At 44.8% G+C, this 15,098-nt stretch overlaps 1 protein-coding gene across 11 annotated transcripts in view; it reads right to left on the bottom strand.

Annotated features, from left to right (window-relative positions):
• Ca-alpha1d (Ca[2+]-channel protein alpha[[1]] subunit D) overlaps nt 1-15,098 on the bottom strand; it is a 61,289-nt gene that overhangs the window by 14,244 nt on the left and 31,947 nt on the right. For 7 of the 11 annotated variants that reach the window (XM_072007308.1, XM_072007310.1, XM_072007315.1 and 4 more), the window contains exons 17-25: nt 14,943-15,034; nt 10,161-10,333; nt 9,987-10,093; nt 9,763-9,883; nt 9,521-9,650; nt 9,293-9,459; nt 6,188-6,275; nt 5,472-5,579; nt 984-1,091 (exon numbers count right to left, since the gene is read on the bottom strand). In XM_072007308.1, the coding sequence (XP_071863409.1) occupies nt 984-1,091; nt 5,472-5,579; nt 6,188-6,275; nt 9,293-9,459; nt 9,521-9,650; nt 9,763-9,883; nt 9,987-10,093; nt 10,161-10,333; nt 14,943-15,034 (1,094 nt within the window). The remainder of the gene's footprint in view (nt 1-983; nt 1,092-5,471; nt 5,580-6,187; nt 6,276-9,292; nt 9,460-9,520; nt 9,651-9,762; nt 9,884-9,986; nt 10,094-10,160; nt 10,334-14,942; nt 15,035-15,098) is intronic. The other 4 variants (XM_072007311.1, XM_072007317.1, XM_072007312.1 and 1 more) reach the window with 3 other exon arrangements.

Here is a 15,098-nt window from a genome sequence, read left to right as displayed (position 1 = left end):
CAGCACCGGCTGGTTTTCTCGGCGAAGCGTTCGATCGTTTAACAGCGTGTGTTACCGTGCTCGAGGGTGTTATCGTGAACGCAGACAGCGTGTCTCTGCAAAAGGGTAATATCGGCAGCAACGAAGTATCCTCGAACAGGTTGATCGATCAACGTGCCAGTTTCGCGCTCCACCTTACTACGATCCTGTCCAACCTTCCGATAAAGCATTATCGATTCGTAAGGAGGACACCGACTAACGCGCACGAGGAGCAACCGCGTACGCGATTTCGCCGTGCCAATGGAACGTTGCAAGGCGACACAGTTTCATCGATCTTATTTACGCTCGACGATCGCCTCGTTTGCCGATATTCTCGTTTGTAGAGTCGAAGAAGGATCGAGAAAAAGTAGTCGGATCGAACGAGTTTCGTTGGGCCGATCGGAGTGTGCAGCGCGTCGCGAAATCCGGGGTTCGCCGAAACGTAAGTTAAATCGCGCGAATAGAAGAGAGACGTGAAATTTTCTACGGCGACTAAACATCCGTTTAGCGATCGGACAGCGGCAATTTCCGCGAACGCGAATCGAACCCCGTATTTCGCGAAGGAAATTTGCATTTCCGTGACGCGCGGGTAGACGGCGTCCAAAACTTCCGGTTGTAACGCGAGGCCGTCCGTTTCGGTGAACGGCCGACGGCCAAATAAATCAAACGGAGAAAAGAAAACAAGAATAACGAAAAGTAAAAAGAGAGAGCTGAAGAAGAAGAAGTGGTAGTAGTAGCAGTAGTAGTAGTAGTAGTAGTAGTAGTAGTAATCAAAGAGTAGAAGAAGTAAAAGGTAAAAGTAGAGGTAGGAGAAGAAGAAGGAAGCGAAAGACGAAGACGTAGTAGAAGAAGTAGAAGAAGAAGTAGAAGAAGAAAGAGAAACGAGATAGACGTGGTAGAGAGAAGAAGAGAAAAGTTCTCGTTGGCTTAGTATAAACTTTCTAAGTGGTGGTGGTTGGCTTTACCTTAAACAGCTGTACCCCGATAACAGCGAACATGAACTGTAGGAGATAGGTGACCAACATAATGTTGCCGATCGTTTTAATGGCGACAATCACACACTTCACTACGTACTTTATACGTAGTTGGTTGAGGGCAGGCGAGCAGGGCGAACGAGCACAGCGGGGAACACGGGATCGTGAGACAGACAGACAGAAAGAGAAAACAAAGAAAATACAAAGTAGCATTAATCAAGGGTTTGGCTAGTTTCGCTCGTGGAGCTAGGTATCTTAATTACGAGGGGCTTTAGGGCTGGGGCAACGGGAATTTCGCTATTTGCCAACGTATCGTCGTATCATTTCGATCGTTGCGCGCTTTTCCTTTCGCGTTTTCTCTTTTACTTTCGTAAACTTTCTTTCCTTCTTTCTTTGTTTCTTTCTTTTCAATTTCGTTGCTCGCGTTCGTCTTCCCTCGATCTCTCTGCAACGCTTCCCTTTCGTTTTCCTACCCTGTTTTCTCACCACCTCTCGGATCGCGTACGAACGAGCGTGCGTTTCCTATTACATTTTCGCATCGAGACACGTTTCGGTTTCGTCGGCTTTTCCCTTCGCGAATTCGTTTCCTTCTCGCGACACGGCGTTTCTCAACCACCCTCGTTCGTCGTCAACGATAGTCCCGTCTCTTAGCCAGTCTTTCCGTCCCCTTTTTCCATTTTCCTGGCTTTCGTTTCTCCTCTTTTTATGCTCTCTCTCTCTCTCACTCTCTCTCTCTCTCTCTATCTCTCTCTAGTTTTCTGTTTTATCTTTTCCGTTTTTTCTCTTAAAATTTCTCTTTTCGTGAATCGTGAACTAAGCCCTCGCCATCCATCCAACCCACTAGTGCTCGATGTTTTTCCTCGGCAATGCACCTATGGGGCCTCGTACGGGATAACGTATTTTCTCGTCGAATCTAATCTTCGAAAACCTTCGCTTTCGATCGTCGTCGGCTAGGCAAAACTTTCGTCGCCGTTCGTCGTCGAATCGCTTCGCGGATCTCGATCGCGATCTTCTTCCTTCGGCCGTACGTTGCCGTCATATACGCTGGCGTCAGCAGGTTTTACGCCGATAACTCGATCGACGCGACGTTACGTTCTACCGCGAGCAAGATAAAAGAAAAGTCGAATTTCCTGACGACAGAGTAGATAACGGTACGTATCGTGAAAACTCGTTGTTCCTTCAAGCGCTTGGTCGGAGGTTTCTTTAGTCGATGGAAGCGCTGTGTCCGAGATACACGAGCAAACGAAACTACAAGAACGTTCTTTCGGTTCTGACCATAGATCCGTTCGATCGTGAAGAAAAGCAACTGGCATCGCAAACGCGTTGTACGTAACTGACACCTTCCGGAATATTTCATTCGCGATCTACGTTTCACAGTTTCTTTGCGAAAACCTCTCGAGTTTCATCGACCGAAGCGGAACTTTTCCGACTGCCAACCCGTGTAATTTTCACCCTCTCGCACTCTTTCCAGGCACCAAGGACGCGTTTCTCACTCGCCTTTCGCCTCTCGTTTCGTCGGATGCTCGACCATCGAACCAAAGGAAACTGCATCCTTGGAGCTTAAACGATCGCTCGTGAATCGAACGAAACGGCGAACTAAAGCGTCTCGCAACGACTATCGGGTCGTCGACGACGCGTCGATATCGTTGATATCGCGGAGGAGCGCGTAACGACGAGGGATCGGTACGCGGCGAAACTACGCGTTCGACTACGTGGTCCGCTTCTGTCTAACGATTCTAACGCTAATCGAACGAAGCAATCAACCTACACTACGCTACGACTCGTCTAAATTTGCTCGCTAAGCGTTTTCTCCGCCGTCCAACTTTATTTCTCGCGATCGCGACAAACGCGAGTTACGTTCTAATCGTAGCGCGCGAAAATATTGACGTGGCGATTATCTCGTTGAAACTCGTGTCGCGAATACGTCCGTGTCCGCTCGTTCCTTCGTCTTCTTTTAATTTCGATGCAAAAGACAGAGACGCGACTCGAGGCAATTCTCGTGGCACGCGCATTTCGCGCACGTATTTTCGTAAAACGTTTAGCAACGAGCGTTCGAATATGTGGGCGAGCCAGCGTAGCTAAACGGAGTACGAAGAAAACGTAGAATCGATCTCTGTTGGAGCGACGATTATACCGTACAATTGGTACACGATGAAACGCGATGAAGGACGGGACGAAAAAGATTCTGCGAGTAGACCGGACAGAGAAGTGCCGTGATGCTTCGTTTCGAGGCAATTGGGAAAGTCGACGAGACAAAAGGATAACGCGTTGTTCGACTCTCTGCTTTTTCTAGGATTCTGTCTGGAATCTCGAGCTCGAGACCGATGCTTGCGAAAAGAGTGGCGGAACACCGAGTCCTTTCCTTCTTTCCCTTTCCTTTCTCTCGTGTTAATATAGCGGCACACCACTGCAACGCTCAGCCGGCACAAGCATGCAATTTTCAAACAATCCTCTACTATCGGTTTTAACCACGCAGCCTGTAAACGTGAGTCTCTCTGTGTCGTGTCGTAACGTGTCGTACCGCGTCGTATCGTGTCGGTGTTTCGAAACACGCGTACGATCCGGACCAACCATCGTCGTACGGTAACATCGTCGGTATATCGGATCGATAGATATCCTTCGATCACGCGATGTTTCGTTTCATCGTTCGATTTACCCGTTTGCCCGCGATCTTCTTCCGCCGCGTTTGCTCGTTGCGTTCGACAACGGTTGTCCGTTTCGTATCCGCGTGTCTTTGATATTTAGGTCTTCCAGCTACGGAGTCTCGAACGACCAAGTAAAGGCGCAAAAAAAAAAAAAAAAAAATAAAAAAAAAAATAAAAAAAAAAGACAAGGGAAGAAAGAGGAAGAGAAACAGAGACAAAGACAGAAGTAGAAGTAGAAGAAAGAGAGGAAAAGAGAGACGAAGAAAGTCGTAGGTGTCCAGACAAAGGAGAAATAAACGAAGATACGAAAGCCAAAGTCGAAAGACCAAAGACCATATAATTAGATCTTGCGAAAAGCCGCTTTCTGTAAAATTCTTTCCTCCGAAAAGTGGTGACGTACACGGATACACATATATAGATAGCATATATAGATGTATGTGCGCGACAGCGAACTTCCATCCCGTCTCTATCTACGTTCTTTTTTTCTTTTCTTTTTTCTTTTTTCTTTTTCAGCTACCATCTCATCTCCCCCCGGTCACTCGTCTATCACGTAAATCGTTCGATACGTAAGTATACGTATAGTAGGTGTAGATATATTCGTTGCTCGAAACGTAACAAAAGGACAGAAAATGAAATGAATCGGCCGCTTATCGGCCAGCTGTCGATCACGATCGTCTCTTTCCTATGCTAGCGCGATAACGTTTAGTAGAAACAGTGTTCCATCGGCGATTTCGCGAGAAACGATCTACCATCGATCGTCACCAACGATCGCGACGACTCTCGCATCGTTCGGCTGATTCGCTTACGCAAAGAAAAACAAAGCCTCGCCGCGCGCTTCGCGTTTTCTATTATTTGCAACGAGTTGCCACATCGTTGTCCCACGAACGACGCGTAACAGAACGTGGACGATCGTTCGATGGGCGTGAAACTACGACGAACGATTTTAGTTTCCTGTAAAAGTGATCGCGAACGGTGTTTCGCGCAACGGTAACAGTCTTTTAAGGACGAAGAAAGTGCGACTGTTTACGCGGCAACGTTCGAATCGATGTAAACGCTCGTGGAAAGATCGCGAATGTAAATGTGAACGTGTTGGACGCGTTCGCGTAAAAGCGATCGTCTCGCTTGAAACGAAATTCGTTTACAAAGAGCGTAAAAGTATCGCGAACAGGGGCAGTCGTTCGATCGTTAGGCTACACGTAATATCGATGGAAAGAAAGAAAAACGTTCGAGGGAAAGAAGAAATCAAGGTAATCCCAGTGAGAGGTTTCGGGGAGAGAGTGTCGAGACAAGAAACCCAATGAACAAGTTACACGCAAAACAGTTCGTTTCACAGGGAAGGTACCCAGAGGTGCATCTGTCGGAAAAAACAACGTTTGCTTCGTGCCCGCGCCTCTCGACGATTATTTCTCCCGGTGTTTCTTTTATTTTCTTTTCTTTTTTTTTTCAATTTCTCTTTTTTTTTTTTTTTTTATCATTCTGTTCGACTCTAGACGACGAAACGCGATGGACAGAAAATCGAGAAAGCGGCGAATAATCGTCGAAGAAGGCTGTCGGGTCGTCGAGCAAAGGCGTACCGAGGTGGTAGACGAATTGGTAGTAGTGAATTTGGTGATGGTGAATTATCTCGGCGTTGCATCAAACGTATGTGAAGTAATGGATGAACGAGAATGACGATAATATATGCATATAATATCGGATCGTAAGAGAGGGCTGAGGGGTCAATGAGAGGGGGGTATCGAAGGTTTTGGTTGTATATTATGCCACTCTAGTGTACTACGAGAGGTTGGAAGGAACGTCCCAGGACCGTTTAGTGTGCGGGGCCTGGCAATCCTACCTTGAACAGTTGTACGCCAATGACGGCGAACACGAACTGCAGGAGGCTGGTGACGAGGACTATGTTTCCGATAGTCTTTACCGCTACGATGACGCACTGTACTACGTGCTGGGTTCAACATTAATCATAATGTAGATTCGCTCCTTTACAAATGAGATTACGTTTGCCGACTAATTTATTACGTCGGATGTCACTCGTTTTTTTTTTTTTTTTAATCAGTCTTTTTTTACTTCTTTGCTTTTTTTTCTCAGAATCGTTTACGTTTCCTTTTCTTTTTTTTTTTTTCTTTTCTTTTTTCTTTTTGATACTACTCTCCGAATCGCAATAGGAAACTATGGACGTTACAAGATAAATTGTACATGGACGCAAAGTAAGTTATATCGGTTCGTTGATCGAATTTATGAATTCGTTGGAAGAAAGAGTTTCCCTTGCAATACGGAAGATTCGAAATGTTTCACCAAAGTATCGGTAAAAGTATCGACTTTGAAAAGCAATCGCGAACAGTCTGATACCGCGGAGACTCGATGGATCGGCTTTGCTAGCTTCGAAAGAACAATTGCTCGAATTTTGACGTAACTCGAATCTAAGGTCGCGACTGAAAGCTACTTTGGTATCGAACGTTATTCGTACGTCTACTTCGGGACACGTGCTATATCATCCGGGACCGATTTGGCAAGTTCGCTAATTGTTCTTGGATAACGAGCGAAGAAAGATACCTTTAATCCCTTGGCACGATTGATGGCGCGTAGAGGTCTCAACACGCGTAATACACGCAGCACTTTCACCACTGAAAACGCGCCGGAACTGAAACAGAAATGACCAAATGAACGTCTGGTTTTACAGACTGTCGCGTGAAAAGTAGCGGTCAAACTTCAGGAGCAGACGGTAGCATTGGTCGAAACGATTAACCCATTTGCATCGCGGTCCCAATCACCGCGCGCAGTCGGTTCTGTCACACGCTCGAAAAGACCATTCGCTTGAGAAGGGTCACTCGCTCACTAACCGGATAGACTAAACACCCTGCATGCCGCGGCTATCGAAAGAATAACGAAAAAGGCGCCTCCGACACACGCCCGGCGGTGGCCCCTCCAAAGGGACTAGACCCTCGATATAAAAACCCCCCTAAACTGGCGCTCGAGATCATTCTGTTGCGACACTTTGAACCGTCACTCTGTTGGATTGCTATGATAAATTTCATTATCGTATACAAAGTTCAATTTCCTTCGTCCTATTCGCGAAAGAATCATTTCGTTCTGTTAATTCGACCTGTTAATTTCGCGATTTCTCGTGTCTCCGACGTGACAGTTGCAACGTCAAGCGCCTACGTATCCTTGCCACGTACCCTCGATATTCTTAAGGACATGAAACCATTTTCGTAGTTAAGGTTCTTCGGGCCAAAAACAAGCGTTCTTTATAGTTTTGCCTGTTACGGGAAGACGCGGGAAAGTCAGCTTTTCTCGCGTTCAGGTATCTTCCGTTAGCGACTCTCTCTCAAGGGCGGTTAGCATCCTTCCTCACCCACCAGCCTAGAAGATCAGCCAATTGGCATCGAATTCTGTTTCCCTCGCTCTCCTAACGAAAACTTTTCCTTAACAAATCGGCTCTTTCCGCGTCCTTAGACACACCCATCGCTAGCTTTCCTCTGCCACAACATCGTCACTGAACCTCACCGATTCTCTAACTTTCGAACAGTCAACATCTTCTTACCGCGTTTCTACCCTTGGTGTAATTTCCACGCGTCAACTCAGTATATACTAAATTGTTAGTAGTAGTGTTTCGGCTCAACTTTCTTATATTTTTATAATCCGAATTGTGACTTGTGATTTTACGTGACACGGTCGTAGGTGCAGTAAACGACATCCGAATTCTTCGTGGAGCTTATCGAAAATTTACCGTTCAAAACGATTGGTAGACAATGTTACTTCGCAAACATCGCATCTTACATTCTTTACAACGGAGGAAAAAGGTAAAAATTATTTATTTATGTAGCGGCGCTCGACAGTGAACTTTCCAACGGTTTCTGTCCCGTGGTTCGCTACACAAAGACCCTATTATTCTTCGGATAAGATGATTGCCAAATGTCGATACATTCTCACGGAATATTTTCAGCTAGTCTAAGGACCTGCTATAAATCTTAGGATTTATTTAGTCAAGGTTGTCCAAAGGGACAAACGGTCTTTCTCTTAGCAGTCCCTCTAAACCTATCACACCTCCTACGGGAAGATACGGTAAATCTGCTTTTTTCACGCATCCTTTTCTAGCCACCAACGCAAAATTAGCCAATTAACAACGACGTGCATTTCCCTCGCTTTCCGAACCAAGGCTTTGCTTAACGAATCCGATGATCCCGCATCCTTGGACACACGGTTTTCCTTCGCGGCATCATCGTGACGGAAGGTCGGTCCGAAACGATAGTTTGCAGTTGATAATAATTGATCAGAGCTTCTCGGCATCTTGAACAATCATCATCCGAACTTATATCGCGCACCTGTGCATGATTCTGGACGGAAGATTGACATGGAAACAGCGTATCTTAGATAAAACCAAACAACTGAAAGCAAAATTTAAAAAATTCTACTGGCTCATCGGCCGACGTTCCAACTTAAACGCGCAAAGTAAAATTACGCTATACAAAGCCGTATTAAAACCTGTTTGGACCTATGGAATCCAACGATGGGGAACAGCGAGTAATTCCAACATGGAAATTCTTCAACGATTCCAATCGAAAACCTTAAGATCCCCGATAGACGCACCTTGGTACGTCACCGACGAAACGATACATCGCGACCTCGAGATACCCACGGTCGAAGAAGAATTATCCAAATTCAGCGATAGACACAGCACAAGAGTTAACAACCACCAAAACCCTCCAGTTACTCAACTACTCGACGCGCCGGAACAGATCCGCAGGCTAAAAAGACATTACACCTTAGACCTAAGCGCTAGATTCAAATAGAATCAAACATACTATAAACACTTATTAACCGTGTCATAGTACCACGTCGGATAAATTTACTTAAAATTCTCTAACGAGAATTGATTGTAAAATAAACGCAAATAGTAAAAAAAAAAAAATATCGCGCATCAAAACGCATCGACCAGAAGTCGAACTTGTAATTGGGAATCGCGAACCGCTAATATAATAAGGTGTACACATTGAATATATTTGAGGTGAATCGGCCGTGATAATTGTAGTCTGTTGTGCGTATGGTCGTGCGTAGAGTGAGACAGGTTCAGCCGCGGGTCGCCGGTGTCGCTTGCTGCCGCACTTTTCTTCTCATTTCTTGGGTCGTGGAAGACAAATCGGACTCCGGGTCGCCGGGACTCGAACCCGGGTTCCGAACGTTCGTAACCTAAGGCGCTAACCACTCACTGCGCTGCCGTCGTCCGACGCTAGTTGGCGTCGAGTTGTAGTATTTTTGCTGTCGAGTGCCGCCACATATTGTAATAAATTTCTATTGTTAAATATACTCGAGCGTTTCTTCCTCTCGCTATCGCGACGCATCGCCTCGTTTAAAAAAAAATTATTTGGATTAAAATGGAAATAAAAAAAAAGCAGTCGCAGCGCAGCGCTTAGATGCAAACGGGTTGAAAGAATCCAAGGTATCGTTCTTTGGATCTAACATGAAAAACGTACTCGAAACGTTACGGACAGATATTACGTTTTTCTTCAGAAATTCGTTTCTTCGACGCCAACAATCGACGAAGATAAACGCGACGTAAGAATACAGCGTGCTCGTGAAATTTGCCACGGAATACTTTTTGAAACGTCGAAAAGTAAACGTTATTTTACGGAGAAGCAAACGTGGCATAGTTCTTACCTGAAAGACATAGAGATGAGAGAAGAGCACACGACCAAAAGGTCGAGCAAATTGAACGCCGACCGGCAGAATGCACCGTCGTGTATAATAAAACCGAACGAGATCATCTTTAAACAGATCTCGATCGTAAATACCGTGGTGAAAAAATAGTCAAAATTCAGTAAAATCTACAACCACGAACAGCATGGTTACGGTGGAATTTAAACGAATATTCGTCGGTCGTCTTACCTGATTTCTATAAGAGGACGCGCGTAAAGGATCTTCGGCCGCTAACATGGCCGAAGATATCATGATACATACGAGGATCATGTTGCTGAAGTAGCTGTGGTTAGACAGCCAGTGGCAAAACACTCGAAATCTGAAACACGAACGACGAGAGTCGTTGGAACAGAAAAGTATCGCGACGAAACGCAATTTTTCTATATATAAAAAATATGTTTTCGAAGAAAACGCGTAAACGTCGTTGGTACCTGTTCGTTTGCGAGAAGAGGAAGAAAGACGAACCGGCTGGAATCGGTTCCGTCTTCGTAGCCATGTTGAATTCCGACATTCTTCGTGGTCTAGCCGACACCTCGTGATCCCCGCCGTCATCTGGATAAATTAAACAACGGATAATCGTCATCGACGACCAACAAAGTACAAAGAGTCGATTGCCGAGACGTTTGACAAAAACGAAAGAAGAAAGCGTAGATACCGTGCATCTCGTTGTGTTCCACTTCCTCCTCTTCCTCCACTTCCTCGTCGGATTCTATGTTAAGTCGCACCTTGGCGTGATTGTTCGTATCGTCGCTTTTCTCCGACCTGAGGACGCGTCGATCGAATAAATCGTATTTATCTATCGCTTTGCATATACAGGAAGATCGCTTACGTTTCCGTGTCCACGGCTGCCTCGTAATCCTCCATCGTTTCGTTGGGATCGTGCTCGAGGTCGGTTCCACCGCCTTCGTCCTCCGCACCGGTTCCTTCGCCACCGTCGTCGCCTTGTTCCCCGCTCACTTCGTCTCTACTCGCCGAGGCACTGTGCGGTTTATTCTTCTCTCCCTGAGAAATTCACGAATCCGTCTGTTACTCGCCAACGTCTGTTTGTCGCCGATTGGATATGCGAGATCTTTCAGCGACGATCAGGATTCGTTTTGGAAAATCGTAGGGTATCGTGGCGCGCGTATCGTGCGACCGCGGCGAACGTGCAACGCCGACGGAAAAATACGCCGATCGCGAACGGTTAATTAACACGGCAGGGAAAATCTAGCGTTCGTTTCGCGCGAGATAGTTCGTCTATTAATAAGCAAAGAGAGACGTTGACTCGACGTCCTATTTAAAGTAGAAGAAACTCGAGCCGTGGATCTCGTCGAATTTCACGAAGCATCGAAGCGGAATCAACCCTCGCCCTCGGGTTAATACTCGAGAGCGATCGATTTTTCATTAGCTTATCGAAAAATCACGAACGATTAAACCTTCTAACGCGAAGCTGTACACGGTAGACGCGATGATACTTCGCCGTGAGGGTTCGTTTGTTCGATAACGAAGACGACACCGATAGCTCTCTTTCCTCCGCCTTTGCCACCGCTTTTCACGCTCGAGTTACTCCGCGTATTTACTTCTAAACCGTTATAGAATTTCGTTATATAGGAAATATGGTGAAAAAGGCGGACCAACGAATAGAAAACGATAGCGAACAATAACGGAGCGAATGTTTCTGGATAACGGTTTTAATTTCGGAGTATCGGTATTCGATCGGGATGACCCCGATTTCGCGTGCGTCCTTTGTACGCGGTACGTAGTTCGCAGCAACAGTTGGAGCAAACGAGGCGTTCGGTTTAAAGGAGATGGCATAGTTGTGGGCGATTTAGCGTCGTATTAAAAATCATTTGTACAGGGACGTTCGAGCTGCTCATAAAAATATATCGCGGTAGATCTAGCTGCCTCCAAGGTCGCACGGAAACGTCTTATCCGTTAAATCTTTCAGCTCGTAAAACGGTTCACCGAAGATTCGTATCTGATTGGTAAAAATACCAGCAAATAAATATACGCGAAAATGTACGTTTCGTTAGTCGTGTGCCAATGCGGTATCCAGCGTCAGGTAGAAAAAATGTTTTATAGAAAACGAATATCAAATAATAATTACGTGTCGCGTACGTCGACGTTTCTCGCGTTACGCTATGAAAAGATTCAAATTTCGCAACAATTAAATCTCCTTTCACGTTGTCGCGAAATATCTTTGAAAACCATTCATCGGGCATTCGGATTTATGCTTCGCGTTAATCGCGAACATGAAGCGGGACGGCAGCAACGAATATCAACAAATATCGTTTTATGGCGCGTAATTAAAAATTTGTTACGACAAAAAAACAGCGATATTTCTATCGGGAATTCGCGACCGCCCTAGATACGCGGTCGAATGAATTACGGCGCGTGGAATATTCGCAAGGTACGCGCTTTAAGACGCGTAACGGGCAATAAAAAGTCGGTCGAACGGCGTCGAAGCCGGCGTCAACGCTGGCGTCGCGACGCCTTCTGTCGAGGCAGTCGTGATTACCAGCGCGTCGGCAAACGAGCCTTCCCACTCGATGCTCTTTGAGAACGATAAAACGGCTGGCATTCTAATTTTCTTCGCCCTTGCAACCATGTAAACGCGACGACCAAACGTTTATTCGCGCGACACCGTGACGCTCGCTTTTTCCAAACGCGTCGAACGTTTCAACGTATTTACCAGTGCTCGTTTAATCCTTGGCATACCGCGCAAGATCACCGACGTTCTTTTACCAAAAAGAAGAAAAAAGAGAAAGGAACGTCTTTAAAAGATTCCGTGCATCTTTCATCCTCGACTCGTAGTTTTCACATATTTTGCAAAAATGACCGCGATCATCCCCTTGGCCTATAACCACGAGACTGACTCGTGGCAAACAATTTGTGCCATAAACGGAACCCACGAGTTAGACAAATTGCTAATGATTAATCCCTTAACCTACGGTTTACGTTCGAGAATTTTGTGCCGAAAACGTAAACAAGCTCGCGCGGCCTTCGTCGCAGCCATTCGCGCGACTTGCGTAGTACGATGATCGGGCCAATCGTAGATATTACGATACTGGTCTCTTTAATTCATACATTTGACGCAACAAAATAAATAACGGGAAGAAACGATGTTACGTTGACTACAGAATCAACATAGCGAAATCGTTATCGGAGAATATGCGAAAACCGAATTATAGAGAACGAGGACAATTATCTTCCGGAGATGTGCCATAGAGACTGCACGCGAAGCATTGGGCTCGTTTTCCAAAACACATTGACCCAACAGCGTCAAAATTCAGACCGTCAAAACCTTGTAGAGTTTGCCAAAAAAATAAAAAACGTAGAGAAACAACGTGGGAGTGTAAAAAGTGCAAAGTTCCCTTACGTCTACCAGAATGTTTCGAATTGTATCGCACCATTGCAGATAGTTAATTTCGTATTACTGATTTTTGTATAAATAAACTTTTTCTAGTACTTGGATCTACCGCGATTATCGCGTCAGGTTGTAATTACTTATCAAATATTCCACAAATATTTACAACTTTTAGGAGGCTATGCTCGTGATATTTACGTTTGGCCCGATCATCTACTTACCGATCAATTGATCGTGATTACGCCCTAGACGTCTTGAAAACGCTATTCGCCCTCAAACGTTGTTTATTATTTCACAATTTCTTTTGTAACCCTTAAATATACATGTCATAAGAAGCGTACATTTTGCGGCAGTTCGGACACACGGCTGAACCGACGAATGGCACGGCGCGCGACCAAACTTCTTGCTTACTATGGCTCGCGCGATCGGCAGATAGCGTGTAGGCAAAGGGGATTAGTCTTTTTATATGTCCGTTTCCACGAGTCGGAACCAACATCGTGACGCGTAGAAAAGACGTTTCACGCAGCTATGAAGGGAGATATTAGGTTGTCCGAAAAGTTGTTTTCGTTTCATAAGGTGATAATAGATGAACAACAATTTCTGTTTTATATTATTCTATCGAATTAGGTCTGATGCATTTCGTTATATTTTTAGCGGCGGCAAAGTTTCTGATCGGGCCGTGTTCGACTACTTGCGAAGGATCGTCGTAAGTATTTGAAAAGATATTCCAGAAGAAGTAATAAAACTATCGAATTGTTATAAAAGTGATACGAAGACGGTTTGTTAAGAAAATTATTTAAAATGTAAAACTTTAAAGCATTCCATACAAAGCTGAGGTTGGTCGAGACAATTTGGACGATAAGTTGTTGTTTTCTTTAAATTCTCTCGTATCTTTGATCCGTCCGTTCGACGTCTTTTATCCGCATAACATAGTTCGCATGCGCGTCTAACGCTTCTTCCGCGATCATTTTTCCGAACGACGATATTATGCTGACTCCGTCGATGACAAGGATTTTTTCTATTTTCAAACACTAATAAGTCTGCAGCTAATAATCATCTAAATCTTCTAATAGTTACATCCTTTCTTGTTGCAATTTTGGAAACCGTCAAAGCGTTTGCAACAGAAATTCCCAGAAGGAGTTGAATGCCCAGTTTTCGATACTGATGATTCCTTTTCTAATTGTGGTGGTGTAGCGACACACGAGCTAAAGGACAATTCGAATCATGTCGTTGTTTTGCCTCGGAGTATCAACGCCGTTAGGACGTACGTAATGTAACAATAAATAAACTCCGTCAAACAAAGACGAATTGAAATTTCCCCCGATCAGTATAAATAAACGAACGCGATCGTAAGGTAACCAGTTTTTCGGTCTCAGTCTCGAGCGATTTTAATAGCGATCAATAACAGTCTTTAGCGAATCGGTTAGCACCGAGCGTCTTAGCGAACATTCTCTGCATTTATTGATTATTTCTTGTTGAAGTGGTCACCACTTCTAAGAAAACTCTACATCTGATCTTTTAGTTTTCTCAAGCACCGAAGCCATCGTCAGCGTATAGACGAAAGACCGCGTCGAAGGCAGACCATAAACTGTGGACAGGCGACGATGACTTCAGGGTTTTCAGTCATAGGGTAACACTGCTAACGTGCGGATCTGGATCAGCTCGTATTATATTCCGATTTGTATTTAAAATATATTTTCTACCTTGCAATTTATCCACGCGTTCCTTTGTATTCGCATACATCTAATAATCTCAGCATTTTTAAATACATTTGACAGTTTTAACATCGAGTCGTCTCGTCGTTTAAATCGACCAACCATCCTCTACATATTTTTATAATTATGTTCGTGCATAATTCAGTAAACTAATACAAAACAAAACAAAAACAACTATTTTATCGTTATTATAACTTTTCGGACAACCCAATGCATCGAGGTATATCGAGAGACGAATTGATATTTTACGAACGTGATAGGATAAAACCTTGTATAGACGATCGTTCGACCGACTGGATTTGTAAAAGATATTGTTACGTTTGTACGCTAGATACAGGCGTCCTGTGCACTTTTACACCGCGAGATTCGCCGCAAATGCGTGAAATTCGCAACCGACCTACGAGTTTCGCGATTTCGATTCGCATTAAAAGAATGTACGCGATCGCATCGGTGTCGAACGACGATTCGCCAGTCGTTCGAATTTAAACGAAACGATATGCATGGAAATTTACGGGAGCGCGAGCGTATTTTAAAATTGAGAAAAGCTCACCCCTTCTTCGGCTTCTTTCTCGATGGCAGTTAACGATTCGGCATCCGCAAGGTTGTCGACGGCGATGGCCAAGAAGACGTTCAGTAGGATATCTGCGATTGTCTTGGTCAAGGAACGTTTAACGAGGATAAAAATGTGTTTGTCGCGCGTAATGTC

This window comes from Bombus fervidus, chromosome 7 (genome assembly GCF_041682495.2).
Source record: "Bombus fervidus isolate BK054 chromosome 7, iyBomFerv1, whole genome shotgun sequence".
Classification (NCBI taxonomy): Eukaryota; Metazoa; Arthropoda; class Insecta; order Hymenoptera; family Apidae; genus Bombus; species Bombus fervidus.
Note: the sequence above shows the minus strand (reverse complement) of the source record. Positions and strands in the feature narration are given on the sequence as shown.